The following is a 22675-nucleotide window of genomic DNA, read 5'->3' on the forward strand; positions in this document are numbered from 1 at the left end:
TCTGTTAACATCCCTCCAAGGGGCACACTTTGTAGGAGAGTCTTGGCTAACGGCAGTTGAAGCAGCCAGGACCCAATCTGAGTCATCTTTGCACCCCCACATTCTAGCACAGAACCTAGTACACAGTTGGTACTAACAAGCGATGGCTGTCTGAATGAATGAGGAGATGGCTGGAAGAATGTCTTAATAATGGTTTTCAAATCTATAAAGTGATATAGTATCGGCAGTGCCAGGCAACAACAACTCTGTTTCTAAGAAGGCACATGCTTAAATTGCAGCAGGGAGGATTTTGGAAGCCCTGCTCAGAGTTTAGGTTTACAACCCACCAAAATAGGCTTCCAAACTGAGCTGCGGAGCTTCCTTTTGTGGAGGTGTTGGTCTAGCACGTCGGCCCAGCCCAGAATCTGCAAGCAGCCACCCACCCACCCATTCACTCATTCAAACCCTCGCTGAACACCTACTATGTGTCAGGTCCCTCAGGATGGCTTCCAAAGGCCAAGCAGAGCTGCAGTGAGCTGTTTTGTGTGATAAAGACCAGGAAGCCCCCAAGGGGAGGCAGGAGAGGACTTTACAAGTTGTGAGGTCAAGAGGCAGCAGCTCAAAACACTCCCAAAGTAAGAGGTAATGAGGGGGGATAGGGGATGGATCTATTAATTTCATGCTGACACATGAGGCTGGTCTCAAGAATAAAGCCACTGCTGTCTCCTTGTGTTTGTCTACAATCCTTTTCTTGTGACAACATTCCATTGTTCCTAGAGAGCATCCCTGCCCCCACCTGCAAGTCCTTCCCTCCCCAAACTCACATCTCCATATCTCCTCTTTCTTTCCCTTAAGCCCCATTCCCTCTCCTTCAAACCTTCCCCTAACTCCCTCCCCAACCCTCCCTACCTCCTGCGGCATTCTTCTAATCCCTGACCACCACATTCTCCACATTCTGGACCATCCATCCTGGACCTGGGGTATCCTCAGTGTTTCTCACCTATATACCAGATAACTTAATGAATAAACCAGGACTCAAACCTAGGTCCATCTTTCTACCCAACTGCCTCCAATGGTGAGTCACAGACTGGTGTGCCTCAAAGGGGAAGGGAGAGGGGTGAGAATAGCTGGGGGGAGGGGCGAGAGGAGAAGGTGAGCCCAGGACCGGGGTATCCGCCCATCCTGTTTCACGGCCACACCATCATCTTCCAGTGGTCCTCCAGATCTGCTTCCTTGTAGCAACACACACCCAGCAGCGCCACGTGGACGCCTCCCAAAGGCTCTGCGTATCTATAGTAATTCTGCTTCTTTCGAATCGAGACTGAGATTGACAGGATGAGAGGACACCCAAGTGGACTTTAGGAGGTAGCCACATGATGCAAGACACTTAACCACAGAGTACCAGGGTGGAGGGTGACCTGAGTGATTGGCAATGGTCCCAAACTTAAAAGGTTGTCAAGATCACCTGGGGATTAATGGGTACAGAATTTCTGTTGGGGGTGATGGAAAAGTTCTGGTAATGGAAGGTGGTAACGGTAGCACAATAATGTGAATGTAATTAATACCACTGAATTGTACACATGAAAGTGGTTAAAATGGTAAATTTTGTGTTATAAAAACTAGAGCTTTTAAAACTAGATCCAAGCTTTTTAAAAAATAGGATCCATTGCTGGGTGCCACACCACAGACTTTTGGAAGCAGAACCCTCCCAGTGGGGTCTGGGGAGTCTACATTTTTCAGAAACTCCCCTGGAGATTATGATAAGCCAAGGTTGAGAATCACTGTCCTAGTGAACCAACCACACTTCCACCAAGCAGAAAATGTACTCAGTAACAAGCTTGGCAGATGGCTATCCAGTTTTGCTTGAACACCTCCACTGATAGGGAGCTCGCTACCCCAAGCAGCATCTGGTTGGATTGCTGCACTCCAATTGTTACACAGGTATCTCCTACCTGGAGTTGAAATTTTTTTTCACCCATTTGCCCTAACTCTGCCCTTGGGAGCAAACAAAAACAAGTTTAGTCCCTCCTCTAACACCTTAACATCAGGATCCTAGCAATAATACCTCACTCATTAGGTTGTTTTATCTTGCTCCAGTCTGCTCTTCTCCCATTTAAAAATCCCCCATTCTTTCAAATATTCTCTCAGAAGTCAAGGTTTCCAATCCCCTTACCAACCAGGTCTCTCTCTTCTGAATTCTAGAATCAAACACAGGAGTTCAGATGGGACTCCATCTTCCTATAAACTGGATATGCCTATAAACCTAACCAACATTCAGTTAGCCTTTTCTAATAGCCACCCCAAAATGCAGGCTCACATTAAACTTGCAGTCCATTAACCAGAGACCCCCAGATTTTGTTCTCCATGTTGTAAAGAGAGATCTCCCCTGTCCTGCATTTGGACATTGCTTTAAAAATAAAAATAAATAAATTTAAAAAAAAACAATTTTTACAGTAGGTCTTTCCAATTAATCTCCATTAAGTTTTGTGTTTGGGAGAGAAAGTGAATCCTGATTCTGCCCTCCATTAGCTTTCTACCCCCAACTGATAAGCATGGACAAGAGAGGGATATGCCAAAATAGAACTGATGTGACTGCACCCAAAGGATTTATGGGCACAGCCATGTTGGCGCCCACAGAGCTAAGTGTTTCCATTCCCATCACAGGCTATACTCCTAGGAAGCCAATGACCGTGAGCTGGACCCATCACAAGGTAAAGTTAACTGAGGTGCCAAGCAGGCAGTCGTGGACCGGAAGTCACCCGGTCGGAGACTGGCACAATCTCAGACACCCAGGATGACCCACCCCCATCTCTGCTGAGACCAAAGTGGTGGCTCTGCTCGCACCTCTCAGGAGACAGGAGGCCCAGCCCCAGCATGGCCACAGCCCTGCCTCCTGCTTCCAGCATCCCGAGGGAGCCGCGGCACTCTCTCGCTCCGAGGACTCGGGGCCAGGGCCTGTCTGCACAGGAAGGCTTCTCTCCAGGTCTTCTAGGCTCGTTTTCAAAACTCCTCTGTGAGGCTGGGCAGGTTTCCGTGCATGGGGTTTAGCACACTGTCTGCTTCCTCTTTACAGACAAGCATGAACACACTGTTCTGTGTTCCCCAGCATACAGATCTCATGCTCTTGCTCCAGATCAAAACTTAGATTGAATTATTAACAGTGAACATTCCCGCAAATACAGCAGCATCGCACTCCGCTCCTCGGCCGAGTCCCCGCCATTCCTGAAGTCCTTCCCGTGGGGATGAAGGCAACAGCCTGCCGCGTCTAGAAGTGGACCCCTATCCAGAAGCCCTGCTCAACTGACCCCACCCCCAGCCACTTCTGCTCCCCTCTAAACACCCCCCTCCCAGCTGCCTACAGAAGGAGGCAACATGAGCACAACCAAAAACAATTAGCAAATATAATTGGCAAATACGATTAGCCTCTAGGCAAGGCAAGCAGACCCTCCTCAGCTCCAAACTCAAAGCCAACCCCCAACCCAGCCTGCTACTGCGGCTAGAGTTCACTGCGGCCAGATTTCTCCTGTCCTGAAATGTAGGAGGCGGAGGAAGTAATTGGTGGTAAAAGATGCCGGGCCGATGCGGTGGAAATGTGCACTCCTCCATATCCCCCAGGGAGCAGCAAGGCGGTGGCCGCCAGCCATGCACACACGGGCGGCCACAGTGACCCACCAGAGAGGCCTTGCGGCCAAATGCCAGAGGGAGGAGGCCCGGGCCTCCAGGAATGCTGAACACTGGGGAGCAGGAAGTGTTCCTGAAGGGGAAGGGTGGGACTCCGTGGGGTCAGGGTTGCTGACCACTCAATTCTAGCCCCAGAGTCACTACTGAAAGGGGGCATGTACATCCAGGACACAAGGTTGGAAGAGCGATCAGGGTCCAGAATCAGAAAGGCAAATGGCCACAGCAGGCCAACCACCAGCCAAGAATAAACAGGACAGAGCTGCACTGATCTCCTTTCAAAGTCAATACAAAGGCTTCCCCCAGGCGCACCTCAATCGCCCCTGCCGACCTGCAGGGCAGCCACAGGCAGACACACAAACACAGATGGGGACACACACACCCATGCACACACACACCCCTGGGCAGCCACAGCAGTCAATTCTTGGTCCACAATCCCAGCCCCACCCCCACCCCCAGCCGCCTCGCTACAGACACTCACACGTGCTCACAGCCACAGAACATCACCCACACAGCGCCTGTGCCTTTCTGATTTCTGGAACAACTGGTGACAGTTGTGGTTCAAAGAGGCACAAAGGGAAAAATGCAGGAAATCACTGAGTTCCTCCAGAAGGGTTGGGGGAAGGGAGGAAGGAGCCAAAGAAAGAGAGGGTGGAGGTGAGGGGATGGATCTGTTGGGCACTGCAAGGGCAGTCTCTTACAGCTGTCCCGAGCTCACGGGACCCACATGGGTCAGAATCGCCCCCTCAGAAACCACATCAGGCAGATTGAACGTGGCCGTAGAATAATAATACCCCAATCTGAGCGGGACTCTCTACTTTTTCCAAAGACTCTTCTGTGCATGATCACCTCCTAGAGGTACACCACTGCCAGTGGAGATTGTTCTCTTTGGCCAAATGACCCCCACAGGGCCCAAAGATGCCATCTGCAAAATAATCTTGAAAACCTAAGCACATATAATAGTTGCGTGTGCGTGCGTGTTTGTGTTTGAATGCGTGCAAAGGCTTTATGTAGCAGAGTGGGATACAGTCAAACAAAAATGAAGTTGCCATGGCAACAGGCTCCGGCATCATCGCAGTCTATTAACACCAGTGAGGAATGCGCTTGGCAGATGCTCGAGCGTTATTTATGGTATGGGTGTAGCAGACGGACTTCTAACAGGCAAAGAAAGAAAAAAAAAACAACCCAGTGACACTCCTACTGTACCCAGCAAAGAGATGACTGTGAGACAAGAGCACAGAGGGAGAGGCTCAGAGGCCACGAATGGGGAGTAAGATGGTAAAGCAGAACAAGCAGGGAGGCAGAAAGGAGAGGTGGGCAGAGAGCAACAGGGGCCAGAGGATGGGAGGAGAAAGGAAGTAAGAAAGGATGGAGCAGGCAGAAAGAGAGAGAGAGAAAGAGCAGTGGAGGAGAGAGTGGGGAGAAAAAGAGCAAGAAATAGAAAGGGAGGAACCATCACTCCACAAAGAAGGGCTGCCCCACCTTGCCTTTTGGAGCTCTCTGGTTAGGAAACCAAATGTTTCTCCTAATTGGAGCAAAGGGCAGTCCCCAACATAAGAGGATCTGGGAAGGAAAAACACACAGGTGCAGATAATGCTGTTGAACACCTGGGCCATGGGAGGGAGGGGCCCAGCCTTGCAGAAATGAAAAAAGGCCAGCACAGTTTTGCTGAGGACCTACTGTGTGCCCAAGGCACCGTGGAGGGAAATCCCCAGAGCCCCAGTGCTTGAAAGCATTTCCTGCCATCCCATTTCCCTGGACACATGTCTTCATCAAAGACAAGGACAAGGCATCTAACCCAAGCTACCCTGAAACATCCACTGCTCTGGGGTAACTTGAGGCAGAGGCTAATGCTGGACTGTCCACTAATATCCTCCCCTTCTCCCCCCACCCCCCATCTAGCAACAGTTGCTCAAGAAATATAAATTTTATATCGAACATAGTCAGAAAGGTAAATCAAATACAAACAAACCAACAAAAATACAGTTTTCTCTGAAACCAAATAAAAGGATATGGGGCATTCATTCCCTTTTGGACCATTCATAACAAACTCTGCTGGATTCAATAGAGCAGATCATGAAAAGTATAAATCCACCTAAAATCCTACAGCCAAGCAAAGGTCTAAGGACTGTGAGAGGTGAAAGAAGCATGGGGGTAGGGGCTGGTAGAGGTGGAGAGAGAAAGGAGAGAGATTCGTCCAAGGAACTAGAAGGGAGCATCAGTCAGGCAGACGTTCCGTTGCTGCAGTGACATTTTCTTGCTGAGATGCGGCTGGAGCACCCCAGCTTCAGAGCTCCTTTCCTGGGGTCTAACGCCAGTCTCCTGAAATCATACATCCAGGATGGCCTGGGGCTGTAAACAGACCCTATATCTCCAGTCTGGTTAAGAAAATACCCCAAAACATCCTGGAAATCTCCTCTGCTCCATGTGAATGACAATCCCTTCCTTCTCCTGAAAAGCTATACCCAGCCAGGCAACTTGCCTCTCACCCAAGCCAGGAATACTCCCCAAAGATACAACACCCAGCTGAAAGCACAGGTCCTTGGGACAAAAGAGCTGGAGCCAATATAAGCACTTAGAAAAGTAGTAACTTTTTTAAACCAACATCTCCCAATAGGTTTCTCTCTCAAGTTCAAAGTGGATCTCTAAGTTTTTTTTCCTGAGAACCCTTAAAACTCAGCATTGACAACCCATCTACTCCACTCACTGGACCCCAACCCAACTGTCCCTACCAAGTACCCCGCACTTTGCCAGGCAAGGGAGAAAGCACGGAGGAGAAGGAGGGAAACAACATACACCACAGGATACCTGCATCCAAGGAGCTCACACTGGATGGGAGTAAAACCAACGAACAATAACTAAGTGCTCCACTGAGGCAATGACTCTATTGTTAAGATACTGAAGAGTGGGAGGCCAGTGTGGCTGAATAGGTGGAGCCGAGGCTTGGGACCCAAGCTGTTGGAACCAGAAGGGACACAGACAATCCTCTCATACTCTAGAAAAGGAACTGGGGCCAGAGAGGTTGCACACCCCCAACCCCTGCAGTCACAGAGCACCTCAGATGAAGCTTAGCTGGAAGCTCTTTCCCATGGGAGAGTGTGGCACCCAGGAAGCCAGAGACACAGGTGAGCACCTCAAAAAAGATGTGTTGCTCAACACAATCAAAGCCTGAGGAATGGCAATAGAAGTAGAGTAAATGAGGGAAGGCAACGACCATGGCATACGGTGAAGAGGTTCTGTTGGAGGAATCAGGCACCAGGAAAGGGATGGGAGGTGTCCAGTAGGGTCCAAGGTCAAGAGACTTGTCAGTGCAAGGGCCCACTTGACTCTGCAGCAGTCAAGCAGCATGAAAACAAGCAGGCTCAGCAGGGGTTAACAGATCAGGAAGACAACAGGAGATGTGGATGTCAGAGGGGCTTGTCTCTCCCTGAGCTCAGGATGACAGCACCCCTTGTCCCAGAAGCCTTTAGAGGAGCCACTAGTTAGACAGGGGCCGACGGTTCTAGGCTTACCTGTTTGTCCCAGCAGGGGTTAAAAATGTCTCACCACAAGCAATGACCAGGAGTCCCCACAGAAAGTTCAAGGCTAGGTTCCTGCTCAGGCCAGGAAATCCCAGTCACACATAACTCAGAGGCTCCTTGCCACCAATAAAGCTTTTTGGCTTGGGGCATTTTTGTAAAGGAAACAAACTTAACAGTCCTCCTTCAAGTTCAGGGCTATCTCCAGCTACCAAAGCTAGGCAGCCTTCCACAGGTGGCAGCCTTCTCATTTCTCCTCCTTAAGGCTGGACAAGGGGCACCCAGGATCTCCACCTCTCCAAACCTCTACCCAGGACTCTGAAAAAACAAGCTGTTAGCTCTCAGGAGGGGGTGGCTGCTAAAGGGTCCAGCCACTTTCCTCCAGGGCCTCCTACACAGAGACAAAAGTGGGGAAGGATGAGGACCTCTCCATATAATTTTCTTCCTTAACCTTCCCTCCTTCCTCCATCCTCACAGGAAGGGCCATGGTTTAGTGTGTATCTTTTACCGGGCCAGGAACATTACATATAATACAAGGGCAGCATTTGTGTAAATGAAGACAGGGCTCAGTGGGGTTAAGAGATGGAAGATATCACACAGCTGACACAGCCTCCATGGCCGAGTCGCATCTCTGGCTCTTTGCGCCACTTTAGAGGGTGAGGCTAAGACCCCTTTCTTCCGAGTCAGGCTGAGGCCTGCTCACCCCACTGTCTAAAGCCCTGTGGCCGCGTAGGCCCCTACCTGCTTGAGCAGGAACTGGTCCTGAGCGTTGGTGTGCAGGGAGATAGCCAGGTGGAGGGCAGACAGGAGCACCCCGCTGAGCACAGCCGCCCGCATGCGCACCGGTAGCAGCGTGTAGATGGTGTAGATGAAGAACACGGTCCACCAGATGCCCTCCGAGGCACTGCGCGGCTGGGGCAGCAGCAGTCCCACCACCTGGACGGCCAGCACGACCGCGATGAGCGCGTAGCAGGCCAGGCCCATGTGGTCCTGGTGGAAGGCGGCACGGTTGCAGAGGACGGCCATGACGAGGATCACGCCCACAGCCGCCGCCAGCACTACCAGGTAGGGCAGCTGGAGCGGGGGCCGAGCCGCATGGAAGGCCAGCATGACCAGACACACTAGCACCAGCACTGCCATGAGCATGGTGAGGCTGCTCTGGTTCAGGCGGAAGAAGTAGCGCTGGTACAGCCGCTCCAGCTTGTCCGACGGGAACTTCTTAGAGCGGAATATCTGCAGCAGCGCCAGGCAGCAGGCACCCAACGACAGCGCCGCACCAGGCCCAGCGCCCGAGCCCGCCGAGCTGCCGCCATCCCCGGACCCCTCGCCACCCCCGACGGCGCCGGCCTCCAGCTCATCAGTCGCGCGACCCTTGCCCAGCCGTTCCTCCAGGCCCAGCTCTACCGAGCGGGGGCGTACCTCCGTCCCGCCCGCGGCGGCCGCCGCAGCTGCCGAACCGCCGCCGCCGCCCGCAGGGGGCGCCCGGGTGCTGCCCCCGCCTGCCGCGCCGCGCCGCTGCCGGCGGCTGCCGCGACCGCAATCGTCGCCGCCGCGCTCCTGCCAGGCGGACTTGGAGCGGAAGCTGAAGCCTAAGCCCAAGCCTCGGGTCAGGGGGTCGTCGCCGCTCAACGGAGGATCGTCGTCGTCTCGCCAGCGGCTGGCCAAGCGCTGTTGCTGCGGGGTGACGGCCCCTCCGGGTTTCTTGGTGGAGCTGCGGGCCGAGCCCCCGGGGGGATGGGGATAGCCATTGGCACGGGAATCGGCTTCTCCCCACGCGGAGCGGTGTTCGGGGCCTCCCCGGGGCGCTGGCGCCGCCGCTCTCTGCGCCGCGTAGCCCGGGGGGCTCACGCTTTTAGAGCGGGACATCCCCTCCTCGGCCTCGTCGTCTTCTTCCTCCTCCCCCAGGGGCCGGGCCGGGGGTCTCCAAGGGGAGGGAGGACGGCCGAGTAGGGGGACCAGGCTGGGGTCACACGTCGGGGGCGGCCCGGGACCCTGCGCAGCAGCGGGGCATCGTGGCACCCCCGTCCTGAGCAGAGGAGTAGGGCAGCGGGAGGGCGAGCAGGGAGGCAGGCACTGCCTGGAGGTGAGAAGTAGCTGAGTAGCCGCGTCAGGAGTCCCAGGTCAGAGATGGAGTTGGCTCCAAGCTGGGGCAGCGGTGACTGCTGCGCCGCACGCAGAGGGACGTCTGGATTCCTGGCTCGCGTCGAGCTAGACAAGGGCCAGAGTTGCGGACGAGGCGGGACGGCGAGGTGTCCTTGCGGGCGGCGCCTCACCGGGTCTGGCAGTGCCCGGGCGCGGCGCTCATAGATTCTGCCTAAGCGGAACCCAGCGGCTCACGGGGCGAAGCGGTGGCTCAGCGGGGGTCGCGGCGCGGAGACAGAGCGGGTCCCCTTGCCTCACGGCGGACTGGAAGCGATTGGGAGGTGCGGGCGCCAGCCAGAATTATTTTCTGGCGAGGGGTGGGGAGGTGGGATGGGGAGTGGAGAACACGGGGGAGGGGGCGGCGGGCGGAGCAAGAGCTCTGGAGCCCCGGGGGGAGGGTCCTGGAACCCGGGGGGGCCGTCGCCCGCATCCCCCACCTCCCGCAGCAGGAGTGGGAGCGTGGCCCCCTCAAAAGCCGAGTCGAGGCTTCAGCACGTCCGCGCAGGGGGCGGGGGCAAGGGCCGACTCCTGCGGCGCGGCCCTTACCCTCTCGCCTCTCGGCTACCTCCAAACGGAGCGGGGTTGGCCGGGACCCGCGGGCCCGGAGGGCGTTCGCGCCGACTGTGGGCCCACCCGCCCCGGGCGCGGAAGGACTAGGCGGAGAGCAGAAGCCGGCGCAACGCCGCCGCCGTTCTTCCCGAACGCAGGCGAGCTTCTCCTGGGAAGCACGGCGCCGGGGCTTAGAAACAGCCGGCAGAGAGGAACTGGCCACAGACCCGCTGCGCCCCAGGAACGCTCCGGGAGAGCCCGGGAGAGCCGGGCTTAGGGCGCGCCATGCACGCCCCGGATTCTGCGCCGCTCTGGCCGCTCGCGCCGCTCCTCCCTTCTCGCCGGCTAGCCGCCGCGGCAGCCGAAGCGCCCTCCGCATCCCCTCCTCCCACCGCCTCCCCGCCCCCCGCCCTGCTCCGGCCTCGGCTCACAGCCGCGAGCCGAGGCCTCCGCCCCCGGCCGGGCCGCGGCCCCCGCCTCGGCGCCCTGCCGGCATCCTCGGGCCCAGCCCGAGAAGGCGCCCGGGGATGGCACGGGGCCCAGCTCCCCTTCCTCACCTAAATTTCTCGCCGCGCCCCCTCCCTCCCTGGCGCCTGGAGTGGCGTCCGGTCCTGCGGTCCCTTCGCTGGACCTGGGCGGCGCGCGTGCCAAGCCCCCTCCGCTTTGATTCCTGTGCCCCCAGTCCTAGCTCCTCTCTTTTGTAGCCCCCTTTAATCCCTCTCCCACTATTCAACCTAACTTCAGCCCCGGCGCTGCGCCCCCCTCCTCCGTCCGGGCTCTATTGGCCGCTTCCTGCGCTGTCAGACTTGGGTCCGGCGCTCTTATTGGGCCATTCTCTGGCCGCGCGGCCGTGCCAACGGAGGGCGCGCCGGGCGGGGGGCTCCCGGGCAGCTACTGCTTCAGGCAACCGGAGCCTAGAGTCCCTGGAGGGGGCAGAGGAGCCCTGGAGCCAGACCCGGAAATGAACGGGGGAGATGGAGACACTGAGGATCTCTGAAGCGCAGGAAGACAGTGACAGAAAAGATGGAGATGCGGTGGGTGAGGCCGATGCAGCCAGGGCGGGGCGGTCAAGAGCGTTTGGTGGGTACTTACATCCTGAGGGTGATTTACTCATAGAACGGCGAGAGAACCCCACAGAGAGCACAGGCGTTTACAGAGAACTCGTCGCCTGTTCACACTTTTTATCTCATGTGATCCCTTCAAAAAGGCTATGATGTGACGGGGGACAAGGCCTGTGTGGCTATTGCCAGTTTAGAGAGGAGGAAACTGAGACTTTGAGAGCATAATCAACTTGCCATAGGTCTCACAGTTCTCCTGAATTGCAAGCCAAAGTTCTTTGATTATCAGCAGGCTACATTCCCTACCTAGCAAGATTTTAGCCAAAAGGATGGACACCAGGACCAGGTGAAGTCCGGCTGGGGACAGTGAGTGGGGACAGGAGGAAGGAGAATGACCGGATAGATATTACTGCACAGAGCTAAGGATAGAGAGGCAGAGATGGAAAGAAGGGTTTAACTGGGGTGCAGAGGACTTAGGCCAGTGGAGTGATTCTACCCAACTCCCCATTGTCAGCTGCTCTGCTGGAGATACTGCAGTTCAAATACTGAGGGGAGTGGAGAGACCAAAGATCCACCCAGTAGAGGGAGAAACAGCCACCACATTACCCTTCATCATCCAGCCCTCTGCCCAGAGCTGCTGACAAGGAGCCTAGAGGTCTGAGTGAACTTCCATTGCCAGCACTCCCCACTCCCCACCCCTCCGTTGGTCATGTCTTTGGGAAAAGGAAAATAAGCCTTGTCATAGTCACAATTTGGGAGGAGAAAAATTCCGAGAGAGCTGAAAAAGCTAAGCTTTAAGAGATCTAGCCTTTGAGTAATCCATGATTAGCTAAATCCTAAAAAGCAACATGAATTTCATCAACAAACATTCACTGAGTACCCGCTGTGTGCAAAGCACTGTGTGGCTGGGCAATACTGAGATAGGTGACCAAACTGCACCGAACTCTGGTCCCTGCCCTCCAGAAGCTTACAGTCGTGGGAAAGAAACAAGGTAGCCACTAACTGCAGAGCAAAATGCAGTTAGTTTTCAACCGAGATCCAAGCAGAGCACTTTAGGTGGTCAGAGAGGAGTCATTCATTCCTACTGTGAGGGCCAAAAATGACTATGGAGGTCAAATATGGGTCTAGTAGGGAAGGATGAGTAAAAAGAAAGGGAGGGAGGATGGACTAATCTTTATAACTATTAGTATGTCTCTAGATGTTATTTTGTTGTTATATAATCATTTTGAGGAGAGTGGTTGTTGTCTCTACTAAAAAGTTGAGAAACTGAGACAAAGAATCAGAAAATTTGCCTGAGGCCCATAGTATGCAATGGAATGGAACCTAACTGCAAAGTCTGTTCCTTGCATTCTATCATGTAGCAAATATGAGGAGGGAAACTCAGAACATAGGAGATGTTTGGGTTTGCTAAGGCTGCTAAAATGCAATATACCAGAAATGGGTTGGCTTTTTCAATGGGATTTATTAGGTTACAAATTTACAGTTCTAAGGACATGAAAATGTCCAAATTAAGGCATCAAGAGGAAGATACCTTCTCTGAGGAAAGGCTGCTGGCATCCAGGATTCTTCTGTCACATGGGAAGGCACATAGCAGTGTCGGCTTGTCCTTTTCCCCTGGGCCCTGGTTTCAAAATGGCTCTCTCAGTTTCTGTGGGTCCTTCTTGCTTCTCCCAAGGTGTTTTCTTTCTAAGCCCTCTCTCTCCATCAGATCTCTTAAAGGACTCCAGTAAGGGATTAAGACCCACCTTGAATTGAGTGTCATATCTCCATGGAAACAACCTAATCAAAAGGTCCCACCCACAACAGGTCTGCATCCACAAGAATGGATTAAAAGAATATGGCATTTTCTGGGGCACATAGTTTCAAACCAGCACAGGAGACTTCCCATATAGAGGCCAGACAGCCAGAGGTTTAAGATCATTGGGTTCCATCTTTAACCCTCTTTTTAGTCCCTGAGCTTGCCCTAGGTTATTCCTTTGAATTTTATTCATGTTTTTTAAATAGGCATCATCTTATAGCAAAAACCATATATGTTTAATATAGAGAAACTAAAAAAAGAAAAGAAAAGCACATTCATAATCTTGCCACCTAGAAAGAACATGATTAACCTTATTTTTTTTCTTAAACAAAAAAATGGCACTGCTACTCTAGAAAAAGTTTTATAGTCTGCTTTTTTTTCTACTTAGCAACATACTGTGGATGTTTTTCCATGTCAGTGAGGATTCATCTATGATATCCTTTTTATTGTCTGAATAAAATTCCATTGCATGGATATAGCATGATTTATTTAACCAATCCCTTACGCTTAGATATTTTTCACTGCCATTGCAGTTTATGAAAAATTTCCACTCTTTTACTGTTATAAATAATGAGCATTTTTATAGATAAATTTTAACACGCATACTTAATTATGTCCTTAGGAGAAATTCCTGCAAGTAGAATTTCCTGGACAAAGGAAAACCACTTTTTTTTTTTTTTTTCCTTTTGCCTCTGCTCCCAGTTCCAAATCTGCATTTTCCCTGTCCACTGGAGAGCTCCTTGGTACCTACCAGCACCACAAATTCAATTTGTCTAAAGCTGAATTCATCTCCCAAGAAGCTTGCCCTTCTCTCTGTTTTCCCTCCACTGGTGGAATTGCCATCCGGTGAACTCCCTGATCTTAGAGGAGTGGTCTTTCGTCCCCTTCTATCCCAGTTCCCAAGTTCCGCCACCTCTGCCCTTCTCTTTTCACATTATCTCTTCTTCTGCATTCTCTTACTGCTACTTTTGTGCAGATCCTCCCCCTCCTTCCCTGGAAAATTCCCAACTCTCCCTCCTCCTCCCTCCTTACCCTCAAATGTGCCCTCTGCTCTGCTGCCATCTGATCATGTCACATCCCCACCGAACACTGTCCAGGAAACAACCTCTTCCTCCGTGCTAGGTTTCACGGTACAACACTTCCCGACGTACATCCTGCCCTCTGGCCACCGTGAACTGCTTTTGATGCCTTAGCCTAGGTTACCCTTTTCCCCCACAGATCAAATTCCTATCAGGCTCCCAATACACCTTAACTATCTATAATAGCACTCGTCACATTGTATCATTGTGATTTATTCACAGAACTGTCTCCCCAGTCTGCTGAATACCTTGAGGACAGTTGGCGTCTAATTCATTCCTGTGCCCCAGTGCTTAGCCTAGAGCCTGGCACATGCATTAGAGTTATTTGTTGGATAGACAAATGGTACATCCAGGGAATAGTGAGCAGAATGGAGTGTAAGGTATGCAAGGAGGAAGCATGCAATAATGGATGAAACTGGGAAGGTGGGCTGGGCTTGAGTTTAAAGACAATTAAGGAGCCCCTGAGTTTGGAGCTGGGAGTGTCTTGGTCCCTTATGTTTGAGGAGGCAAACTCTGGCAATAATGTAATCAGATGGTAAAAGTAAGCTCCAGGAGCCTAAGGAAACCAGTTGGAAAACTATTACAGAGCAAGTGTAGATTTCCCCAAGAGTAACATAATAATGGGAATGACACCATTTGCTGGAGAAGGCTTTAGGAGAGAAGAGGGCTAAGGAAGAAACCCGGGGGTCAACCCCTGCGTGAGCCAGAGGTAGAATCCTAAAATCAGAGGCAAACCAAGAAAAGGTGGGGTCACAGCAGGCAAAGGCTCAAACTCCAGGACAAACTCCCGGAAGTGCACCAGTATAGAAAGGATCAAATAGGTCGCTGACCCACGGATCATCTCAGGCCTCAAACTACAACTCTCCCTCTCTCTGAAATGAGTACTTGGCTTGACAGGTGGGGATTGCAGACTCCAGAGCACAAGGGGCCCTTTCGGAGACCTCCTGTAGACAACCCCCTTCCCTAGCACCAGCCACCTTTTCCCTTGTGCCTCAATTACCTTTCAAGACTTCTCCATTCTTCACTCCTCCAGCCTTCTTTTAGATGAAGTGTTTGTAGAAGTGGGTACTGGTAATACCCCCCTTACTAAAAATACCTTCCCCCACACTGCTTAAAATTCCACCATTAAATAGTAGTGCTTTGGGCTGACAATCATTTTCTTTAAAAATAAATGCAGAAAATCTTTAGAGACAGAAAGATTAGTAGTTACCTAGGCCTGAAGAGGAAAATATATGTATATTGACTGCTAATGTGTTCAAGATTTCTTTTTTGGGGTGATGAAAATACTCTAAAATTAAATTATGGTGATGATTGCTTAACTCTAAATATACAAAAAACATTGATTTGCACAGTTTAAATGGGTGACCTTTACAGTATTTAAATTAATCTCAATAAAGCAGTTTACAAAAATAAATGCAGATACCCCTGGAAATGGAATGCCTTATGCCTGAGCTGTCAGTCATTAGCACGTCAGTGTGAATGAGTTTAATCTACATGCTTCCGCCACTAATACCCAGCCAAGGTTGGGGCATTAAGAGAAAGGATGCTTTGGTGTTTAGGAGTGGGGATGAGTTAGGAGGAGTAAGGAGGGAAAACTTGGGACCACTGAGAATCTGCTAAGGTGAATGAAACCATGAAACTATAGAATGGAAGACTCTGGGTAGAGGAGGGTATGGTGCCCAGAGCCAGAAGGAAGAGAGCAAAATGAAGGCTGGTTGGGATTCAGGGACCAGAAATGAACTTTGCCCACTAAAAAGTCTTGCCCAGGAGAGCCCTGCCCTGCAATGCATTCTTCAAGAGTTAAGGAACTCTAAGAACCATAGGCTCTCTCAAGGGTGGGAAGGATCTTGAAGATCATCCCATTCCTACAATTAGGTAGAAATGACTCCACAAAGTGTGTCAACCTCCCCTGGACATTTGCATTTGGAGAGCAAGTACTGTACTTCAAACTAGATGACCTACCTTTCCTACTAAGAACTCGTTACTATCCCAAAGTCAGAGAGTAGCTCTGGTTGGAGCAATGGGCATCTTGAGGGCAGGTCATCCATGGGGGCTTGGGGCCTGGTGTCTTAGCCACTGGGGCACAGATGGCTGAGGTCTTATCCTTCCACTCCACCTTGCACCGTGAGCTCTGAGGAGGAACCAGAAGCCTCAGCCCTTGTACTCTTGACCTCTGGCTTCCTTGGCTTGGAAAGCAAGGATGATAATGTTTGCAATTGGCTCTCTGGGGAACCCTGTCCTAGATTTTTCCAGACTCCATCCTCAACCCCAAACATCAGAGCTCTGGGCCTCAGGGAACAGGAAATATTCAAACAGCTCAGACTGGAGCTGAGGTAGAAATGGCTGATAATAGCTGGATCTGCCACTCTCCCAGGTGTTGACATTTGCATTTTAGTGGAGGTGGTTAATGCCTTCAGTTAAAGAAGTGACTAATATGTTCTTTCAATTGCTACTGGAGGTAGGTGGGAGACCCTTTGCAGCCCAGGGCCTTTTTTTTTTTTTTTTTCCTTAACTTTTTATTCTTTATTTAAAAATATGGCCCGCTTCACGAATTTGCATGTCATCCTTGCGCAGGGGCCATGCTAATCTCCGTATCTTTCCAGTTTTAGTATATGTGCAGCAGAAGCAAACACATTTTTTCAACTTTTTATTTTGAATTAATTTCAAACACAGGACAGTACAAAAAATAACACAAACTCATACAGAGAAATCCAATAGACCCCCATCCCTGAGATACCCAGATCCACCATTTTAACATTTTCCCACCTTCACCCTATCACTCTATCATCTATCAATCTACTTTCTGAACATTTGAGAATAGGTTGCACACATCATACTCCTTGAACACATAATACTTCCAAGTACATTCCTATGAACAAGGATATTTACTTATGTAATCACCTTAAGGGCAACTATCAAGTTCAAGAAATTTAACATTGATATAAAGCTTACATTCTATATTCCAATTTTTTCTTACATCCCAATAATGTCCTTTTGAGCCTTTTCTCCTCTATTGTTAGATCCCATCCAGTACCATGTATTGCATTTAATTGTCATTATCTCTTTAGTTTCCTGTCTTTCTTTTTTGATTGTGGAGACATGCATACAACATAAACCTTCCCATCCCAATCTCTCCCAAGTTTACCACTCAGTGGGATTAATCACATTCACAATGTTGCCATACCCTTACCACCATCCATTACTATCACTTTCCCTTCACCTCAAACAGAAATCCGACACTTACTCTGCATTAACTCCCCATTGCTTCTGCCTCCTACCCCTGGTAACCTATACTCTACTTTGTGTCTTTATGAGTTTGCATATTCTCTGACATTTTCTTTGTGATTACCATGGGGCTTAAATTTAATCCTAAATCTATAACAATCTCATTTGCTTTGATACCAACTTAACTTCAAGAGCATACATAAACTATGTTCCTATACCAATCTGTCCCCCACCTTTATGTAGTTCTTGTCACTAATTACATAGTTATAAATTATAAGTCCAAACCCACTGATTTGTCTTTACAATTTATGCATTTGCCTTTTAGATCCTATAAAAAGTAAAAAGTAGAATTACAAATCAAAAATGCAATAGTACTGATATTTACATTTACCCATGGCATTATTTTTACCATTATCTTCAAATGGCTTCTGTCAGTCATCTAGTGTCCTTTCCTTTAAACCTTCAGAAACCCCTTTAGCATTTCTTGTAGGTCTGGTCCAGGGACAATGAACTCTTTCAACTTCTGTTTATCTGGGGATGTCTTAATTCCTCTCTTATTTTTGAAAGATGGTTTTGCCATATACAGAACTCTTAGTTAGCAATTTTTTGCTTTCAGAACTTTAAATGCGTCTTCCCACTGCCTTCTTGCCTCTGCGGTTTCCAATGGGAAATAAGCACTTAATATTATTGTCATTCAGCAGTTTGATTATAACATGGTATGGTGTGGGTCTATTTGGGTTGATAAATAAAATCTAGTAGGCCCAACATGGAGGGGCCCGTGCGGAGCCCCGTGTCAGCAAACCCAAAATCTAGGTAAGTTTCTATTCCCTGTAAATGCCTGGCTCACCAAGATAACAAAATTTAAATCAGCCAACCAGCTATCACCACCTTCCTCTTCTTATGCTAGTGAGCTTCCTTGTTGCTAAGCAACCACCTGCACTGACCATATTAGGAAATATAGTCTGCATTAACCAATGAAATTTCCTCCCAATGTACTCCCTTATTCTATCTATAAAAGCCCACTGCTCTCTTTGTTCAGCGGAATTCCTCTCTACCTTGTAGCAATTGGAATCTCCTCAATTCATGAAGTGATTCAATAAAACTTTCTGAGGTCTCACCAAATTTTGTTCGAGTTTTTATTTTAACTGTTATTTTGGTAACCACGGAGGCACCCAAAGGAAACTGCTGATGACTCTGCAAATAACCTGAGCAGTAGGCATGGTACACGCTGGAACCCATTGTGTTCACTGTCCTTCTCACTGCCTCTTCAGTTGTCAGTGAGTTCCTCTCAGGTCCGACCTCCACTCTTTCTGTGTCCGAGCTCTCCAGTCTCACTGAGTTCCTATCCAGGAGTTACCAGGTCTATTATTCTTAGCAAGACAGTCATGTAAGGGACCTGAGTCCTTACCCTTTGGTTTTGTTCATAGCATTTCTGCAGTGGGGTCCACAGCACTTTTGCTGCTGATTTGCTATGGATCCCAAAATTCTAAGGACCCTCCTCCAGCTGGCATCCCATCATCTTTTCTTTTTTTTAATTTTTTTTTATTGTGGAATATACCATATATACATAAAAGTGATAAGTTTCAAAGTACAATTTAATAAGTAATTATATAGGAAATTTCAAACAATGTTATGGGTTATAGTACCATAGTTTCAGTTATTTCCTTATTGTGAAATATAACATATATACAGAAAGGTGATAACTTTCTAATTAAAATTTAACGAATAGCTATAGAGCAAATTCCAATGAATGCTATGGGTTACATTCTACCATTTCAGTTCTTTCCTTCTATCGACTCCAATACCCAGCAACTAAGAAAAAAAATTACATATTCAGTATTCGTAATCCTTTGTTAAATTCTATCTTGTCTGTTGCTGTCCCTTCCTCTCATTTAATCACTTTCCCAATCTTCAGGGATGTCTAGGTAGTGACCATCCTAACTTGTTCATGTCGAAGGCATGTGGACATTATAGGAAAGGGGGATGCATCTGGTTGATGTTCTTGAAGATGCTGTTGCTTCTTGGTTTTGCATCCCATCATCTTTTATGTATAAGATTAATAGGCTATGTAAATGTATGTCAATAAAATTTCATTAAAAATATTTAATATCCAATACACACACACACACAAAGAGGTATGGGGCACAGAGTTGCTCCTACTTAACTAAACGGCAGAATATCACTAAAGAAAGCTTAGAATTAAAATGGCGCTTATGGGAAACTTTACTCAACAAAGAAGTGCACTTAAAAAGGGGGGGCTCCTGAATTAGGCTACATAGGATGCCTATTTTAATTGGTATTCAGAATCTACTGAGAAATTGCAAGACTCTAAAATAGTTTACATAAACTAGTGAGTTTTGTATTTTTGTGTTTTCTGTGTTTCTGTGTTTTTATGTCTGACTCACAGCTAAAAGATTTTTGATTAAAGCTATAAAGCTCTCTATTTGTATCTGTCTGTATGTTCTTTGTAAAATATTTTCCCACCTCTGCATGGTATTACCAAATAACTTCTAAATCTCCTTAAAAGAGTGCTATTCAAATTGACTTAAAGATAAATGCTTGTGTATAAATTAATACTCCTAAAGTAATGGAATTAAAGAAACCAAATTTCCAATATTCCCAATGGAAAAAAAAAGCATTCATAGAACTAAAACCAAATGTTTAAAAAAAGTTCAAGTTCACTTAACTCAGATAAAACTTTGGTAAATGAGACTAGTTTAATATTGCAAGTTAAATAAAAACAGCTGTGCCTTCTAAATTATCAATGTTAAGTACAGTACAAGTACAATTTTATTCTACTTGGGTATGTTCTCCCTAAATTTATGCAAGTTTACTGACAAAATAAGCTAGTTATATCTGTTCAATCTTTAAGATGATGAAAAATGTAAATTTGTGTTTAACCAAATTGAGTTATTATTCTGACAAACTTTATTTTAAGAATAATTGTGTTTTGTAGGACGTTTGTTTAAATACAGCTCCAAAGATCTTTTTGGAAACACAAGGTATGCAGGTATATAAAGTATGAGAGATGTGCTTTGTTATGAAAAAGGGGAGTGGTTTTGTCATAACGTATAATCACTGGTTGTCACAGAATAAGAAGCAGTAATGTGCAGGACAAAAACTGAATAGATAGAAAAAGTCATAAAAGGTTTATGGAAAAGAAATTTAATTTGTCGTGAACAAATTTATCTAAGATTTGATGAGCCTACGAGATATTTTGTTTTCTTAGACAGTATCCTCATACAAAACTAGAATTTAGTCTTTCTCTTAAAATAACGTTTTCTTAGATTATTGGTCTGCTCTTAGTAAGAGGTTGTGAAAGGTTTTTCTTAACCGTCTAAGTAATATGCCCAGAAAGCAAAGATTCTATATTTTATCAGAATAATATCCTTACTGATATTCATATGACCTTATCATCCTTTATTGTTTTAGAAAACGTCTTTTCAGTTTTGAAAGAGTTAAGTTTGTTTTGTTGTTGTTGTTTTGTCTTGTTGCAATCATGTTAACTCCTATTTACTTTTAAATCTTTTGTTGTCATTTGGTTAAATAGGGAACCACATATTATTTCACACTGTAACCGAGAAGTTAGGAATTAACAAACTATTAAGATTACTGAATCATTATATAGATATTTCTTTTATTTTCTAGTATATTAGAATAGCCAAAGGAAAATACCTGAAATTACTCAACTGTAACCCAGCTGCTCCAATCTTTGATAATGATTGTATAACTATATAACCTTTATCTTGTGATTGTAAAAACCTTGTAATCGGCTCCATTTGTACCCCCTTATCCTGTTTTTCAACTTTAGAGTATTATGATCACAAAAGACAGCCCCAAATGTTTCTTAATGAAAGAACTTGAGTCATCCCAGAACTAACCCACCCCAATTCCTAAACTATCTTCCTGTATGAAGCTGGATCTAACCAAAGTTGGCCTGCCTGATGTGTGCAGTAGCTTCAACTTCAACCTATAAGTGACCTATACCTCATTATAATACTAAAATTTGTGCCCACCATCATATTAAGGCTGCCATTTTCTTACATACTTTCTGTGCGTAAGCATGTAATCAATTTGCCCATGCTCAATAATTACAGCATCTCTAACTTCAACATCTTGAGCCATTGTGCTCATTACCCTAAAACCTGCCCGTCTTTTGATACTATAAAACCATCTCTCAGGAACTGGTCATTTGAGCCATCACGCAGAGAACCCACCACTTTTCATCAGTATCAGTTTGGTGACTCTGGTGAGGCAGACCCTATGGAGCAGGGAGTCCAATTGCCCAAAGTTCTGGAGCCCTGCAGGACAGCTAAGCACGGTAATTGAGACATTTGCATCTGCTAGACACTTTTAGTCTAGAGGCTCAGCAACTGGACTTTTTTTGTTGTTCCATGGACACTCCAGGCCCTCAGTGCTTTAAAAACTTCAAAGAGAGAAACAGTTTCCAGTTCCAAGTCCAGACATCTGACTGGGCCATGGGTCACCATTGTGAAAGTGGATCAGGAAGTTGGTACTGAGCTGTGAGTCCGCTGGGCCTGGGCTTTGGGTCCTGGGTTCCCCTCCAGAGAGACCCCCCTTGCTCTGACCTGTACTCATTTTCTTCTTTTTTTCTTCTGTTTTCTATTGGTTCAGTATACTCTTGGAAATTAAGCAATCCCTCAATTAATTGGTGTTTAATGAAATTAAATGTTTACTGTCTGTTTAATTATTAATTGGTGTGTTACTTAAATACATAGTAAGCATTAGGTGTCTGTATCAATTGTTAGTTGATGTATTACTGCATTTGTATTGTTCATGTGTTCCTAATTGGTTATTGATTACTGAAGTTCTCGAAAATAGGAAATTCTAATTCTAATAGCATTCTTGAATAGCCATTTGGGCTGTATTTTGAAAAATTGGAAGGATTTCAGTTATAAGCCTATGGAAAAACAAAACATGGTTTATTTCCATAACACAGTCTGGCCTCAATATAATTTAGAATCAGAAAGGAGATGGCCTGAAAATGGTTCTATAGAAAAGGACACTGTATTAAAGTTAGAGTAGTTCTGCAAAAGAGAACAGAAATGGGATGAGATTATGTATATTCAATCCTTTCTTTATCTCTCCCGAAAATATATTTCTGTGTTTCTGTTTTTTTGTCTGTCTGACTTTCTATTTGTGTCTATCTGCTTGTACAATATATATTTCCATACCTCAGGATGGTAATAACAAGTTAACAAAAAAGTGTTAAAGAGTTCTATTTTAACTGCTTAAAGATAAATAAGTGCACGTATATATGTACTTATTTATCTTTAAGCAGTATATGCATATATATATAGTATATACATATATACAGTATATATATACACACACACACTTATATGTATATATATATTAAGCCAACCTGGACATTGGACAGAAACAGCCTTCTAGAATTTCCTGAAGATAGCAGAAAGCTGCCTCAGGAAACAGCAAAGACTTTTCTAATTGTCCAGGTCACATCTTTAAGCAAAATAGGTCAAATAATTGGAAACAATTTACAGAAGGACATAGGAACTCTCATCAATACTAAGGCACATTATGGGTCTTAAATCCCACAGCCCTCATTTTCAAACCAAATTCAACAGACCAGGCCTCATTCTTTCTGTCTCACCTATTCCTACATCC

The 22675-nt window shown here is 47.3% G+C and overlaps 1 protein-coding gene, 1 long non-coding RNA gene and 1 other non-coding gene across 4 annotated transcripts in view; 1 reads left to right on the top strand and 2 right to left on the bottom strand.

The window, feature by feature from the left end:
- Positions 1–9524, bottom strand: part of ADCY5 (adenylate cyclase 5) — a 152605-nt gene extending 143081 nt beyond the window's left edge. The window contains exon 1 of one of the 2 annotated variants that reach the window (XM_037837024.1): positions 7917–9524. In XM_037837024.1, coding sequence (XP_037692952.1) covers positions 7917–9041 — 1125 coding nt within the window. In that variant the 5' untranslated portion in view covers positions 9042–9524. The remainder of the gene's footprint in view (positions 1–7916) is intronic. The other variant, XM_037837015.1, reaches the window with a different exon arrangement.
- Positions 9525–10413: 889 nt separating this feature from the next.
- LOC119534562 overlaps positions 10414–22675 on the top strand; it is a 45818-nt gene continuing 33556 nt past the window's right edge. The window contains exon 1 of the long non-coding RNA XR_005217058.1: positions 10414–10900. This is a non-coding gene — a long non-coding RNA (uncharacterized LOC119534562). The remainder of the gene's footprint in view (positions 10901–22675) is intronic.
- On the bottom strand, positions 16331–16434 carry LOC119510414. The gene has a single exon (XR_005211917.1). It is a non-coding gene; the product is annotated as a U6 spliceosomal RNA (small nuclear RNA).

The sequence above is a fragment of the Choloepus didactylus genome, chromosome 1, assembly GCF_015220235.1.
Source record: "Choloepus didactylus isolate mChoDid1 chromosome 1, mChoDid1.pri, whole genome shotgun sequence".
Classification (NCBI taxonomy): Eukaryota; Metazoa; Chordata; class Mammalia; order Pilosa; family Megalonychidae; genus Choloepus; species Choloepus didactylus.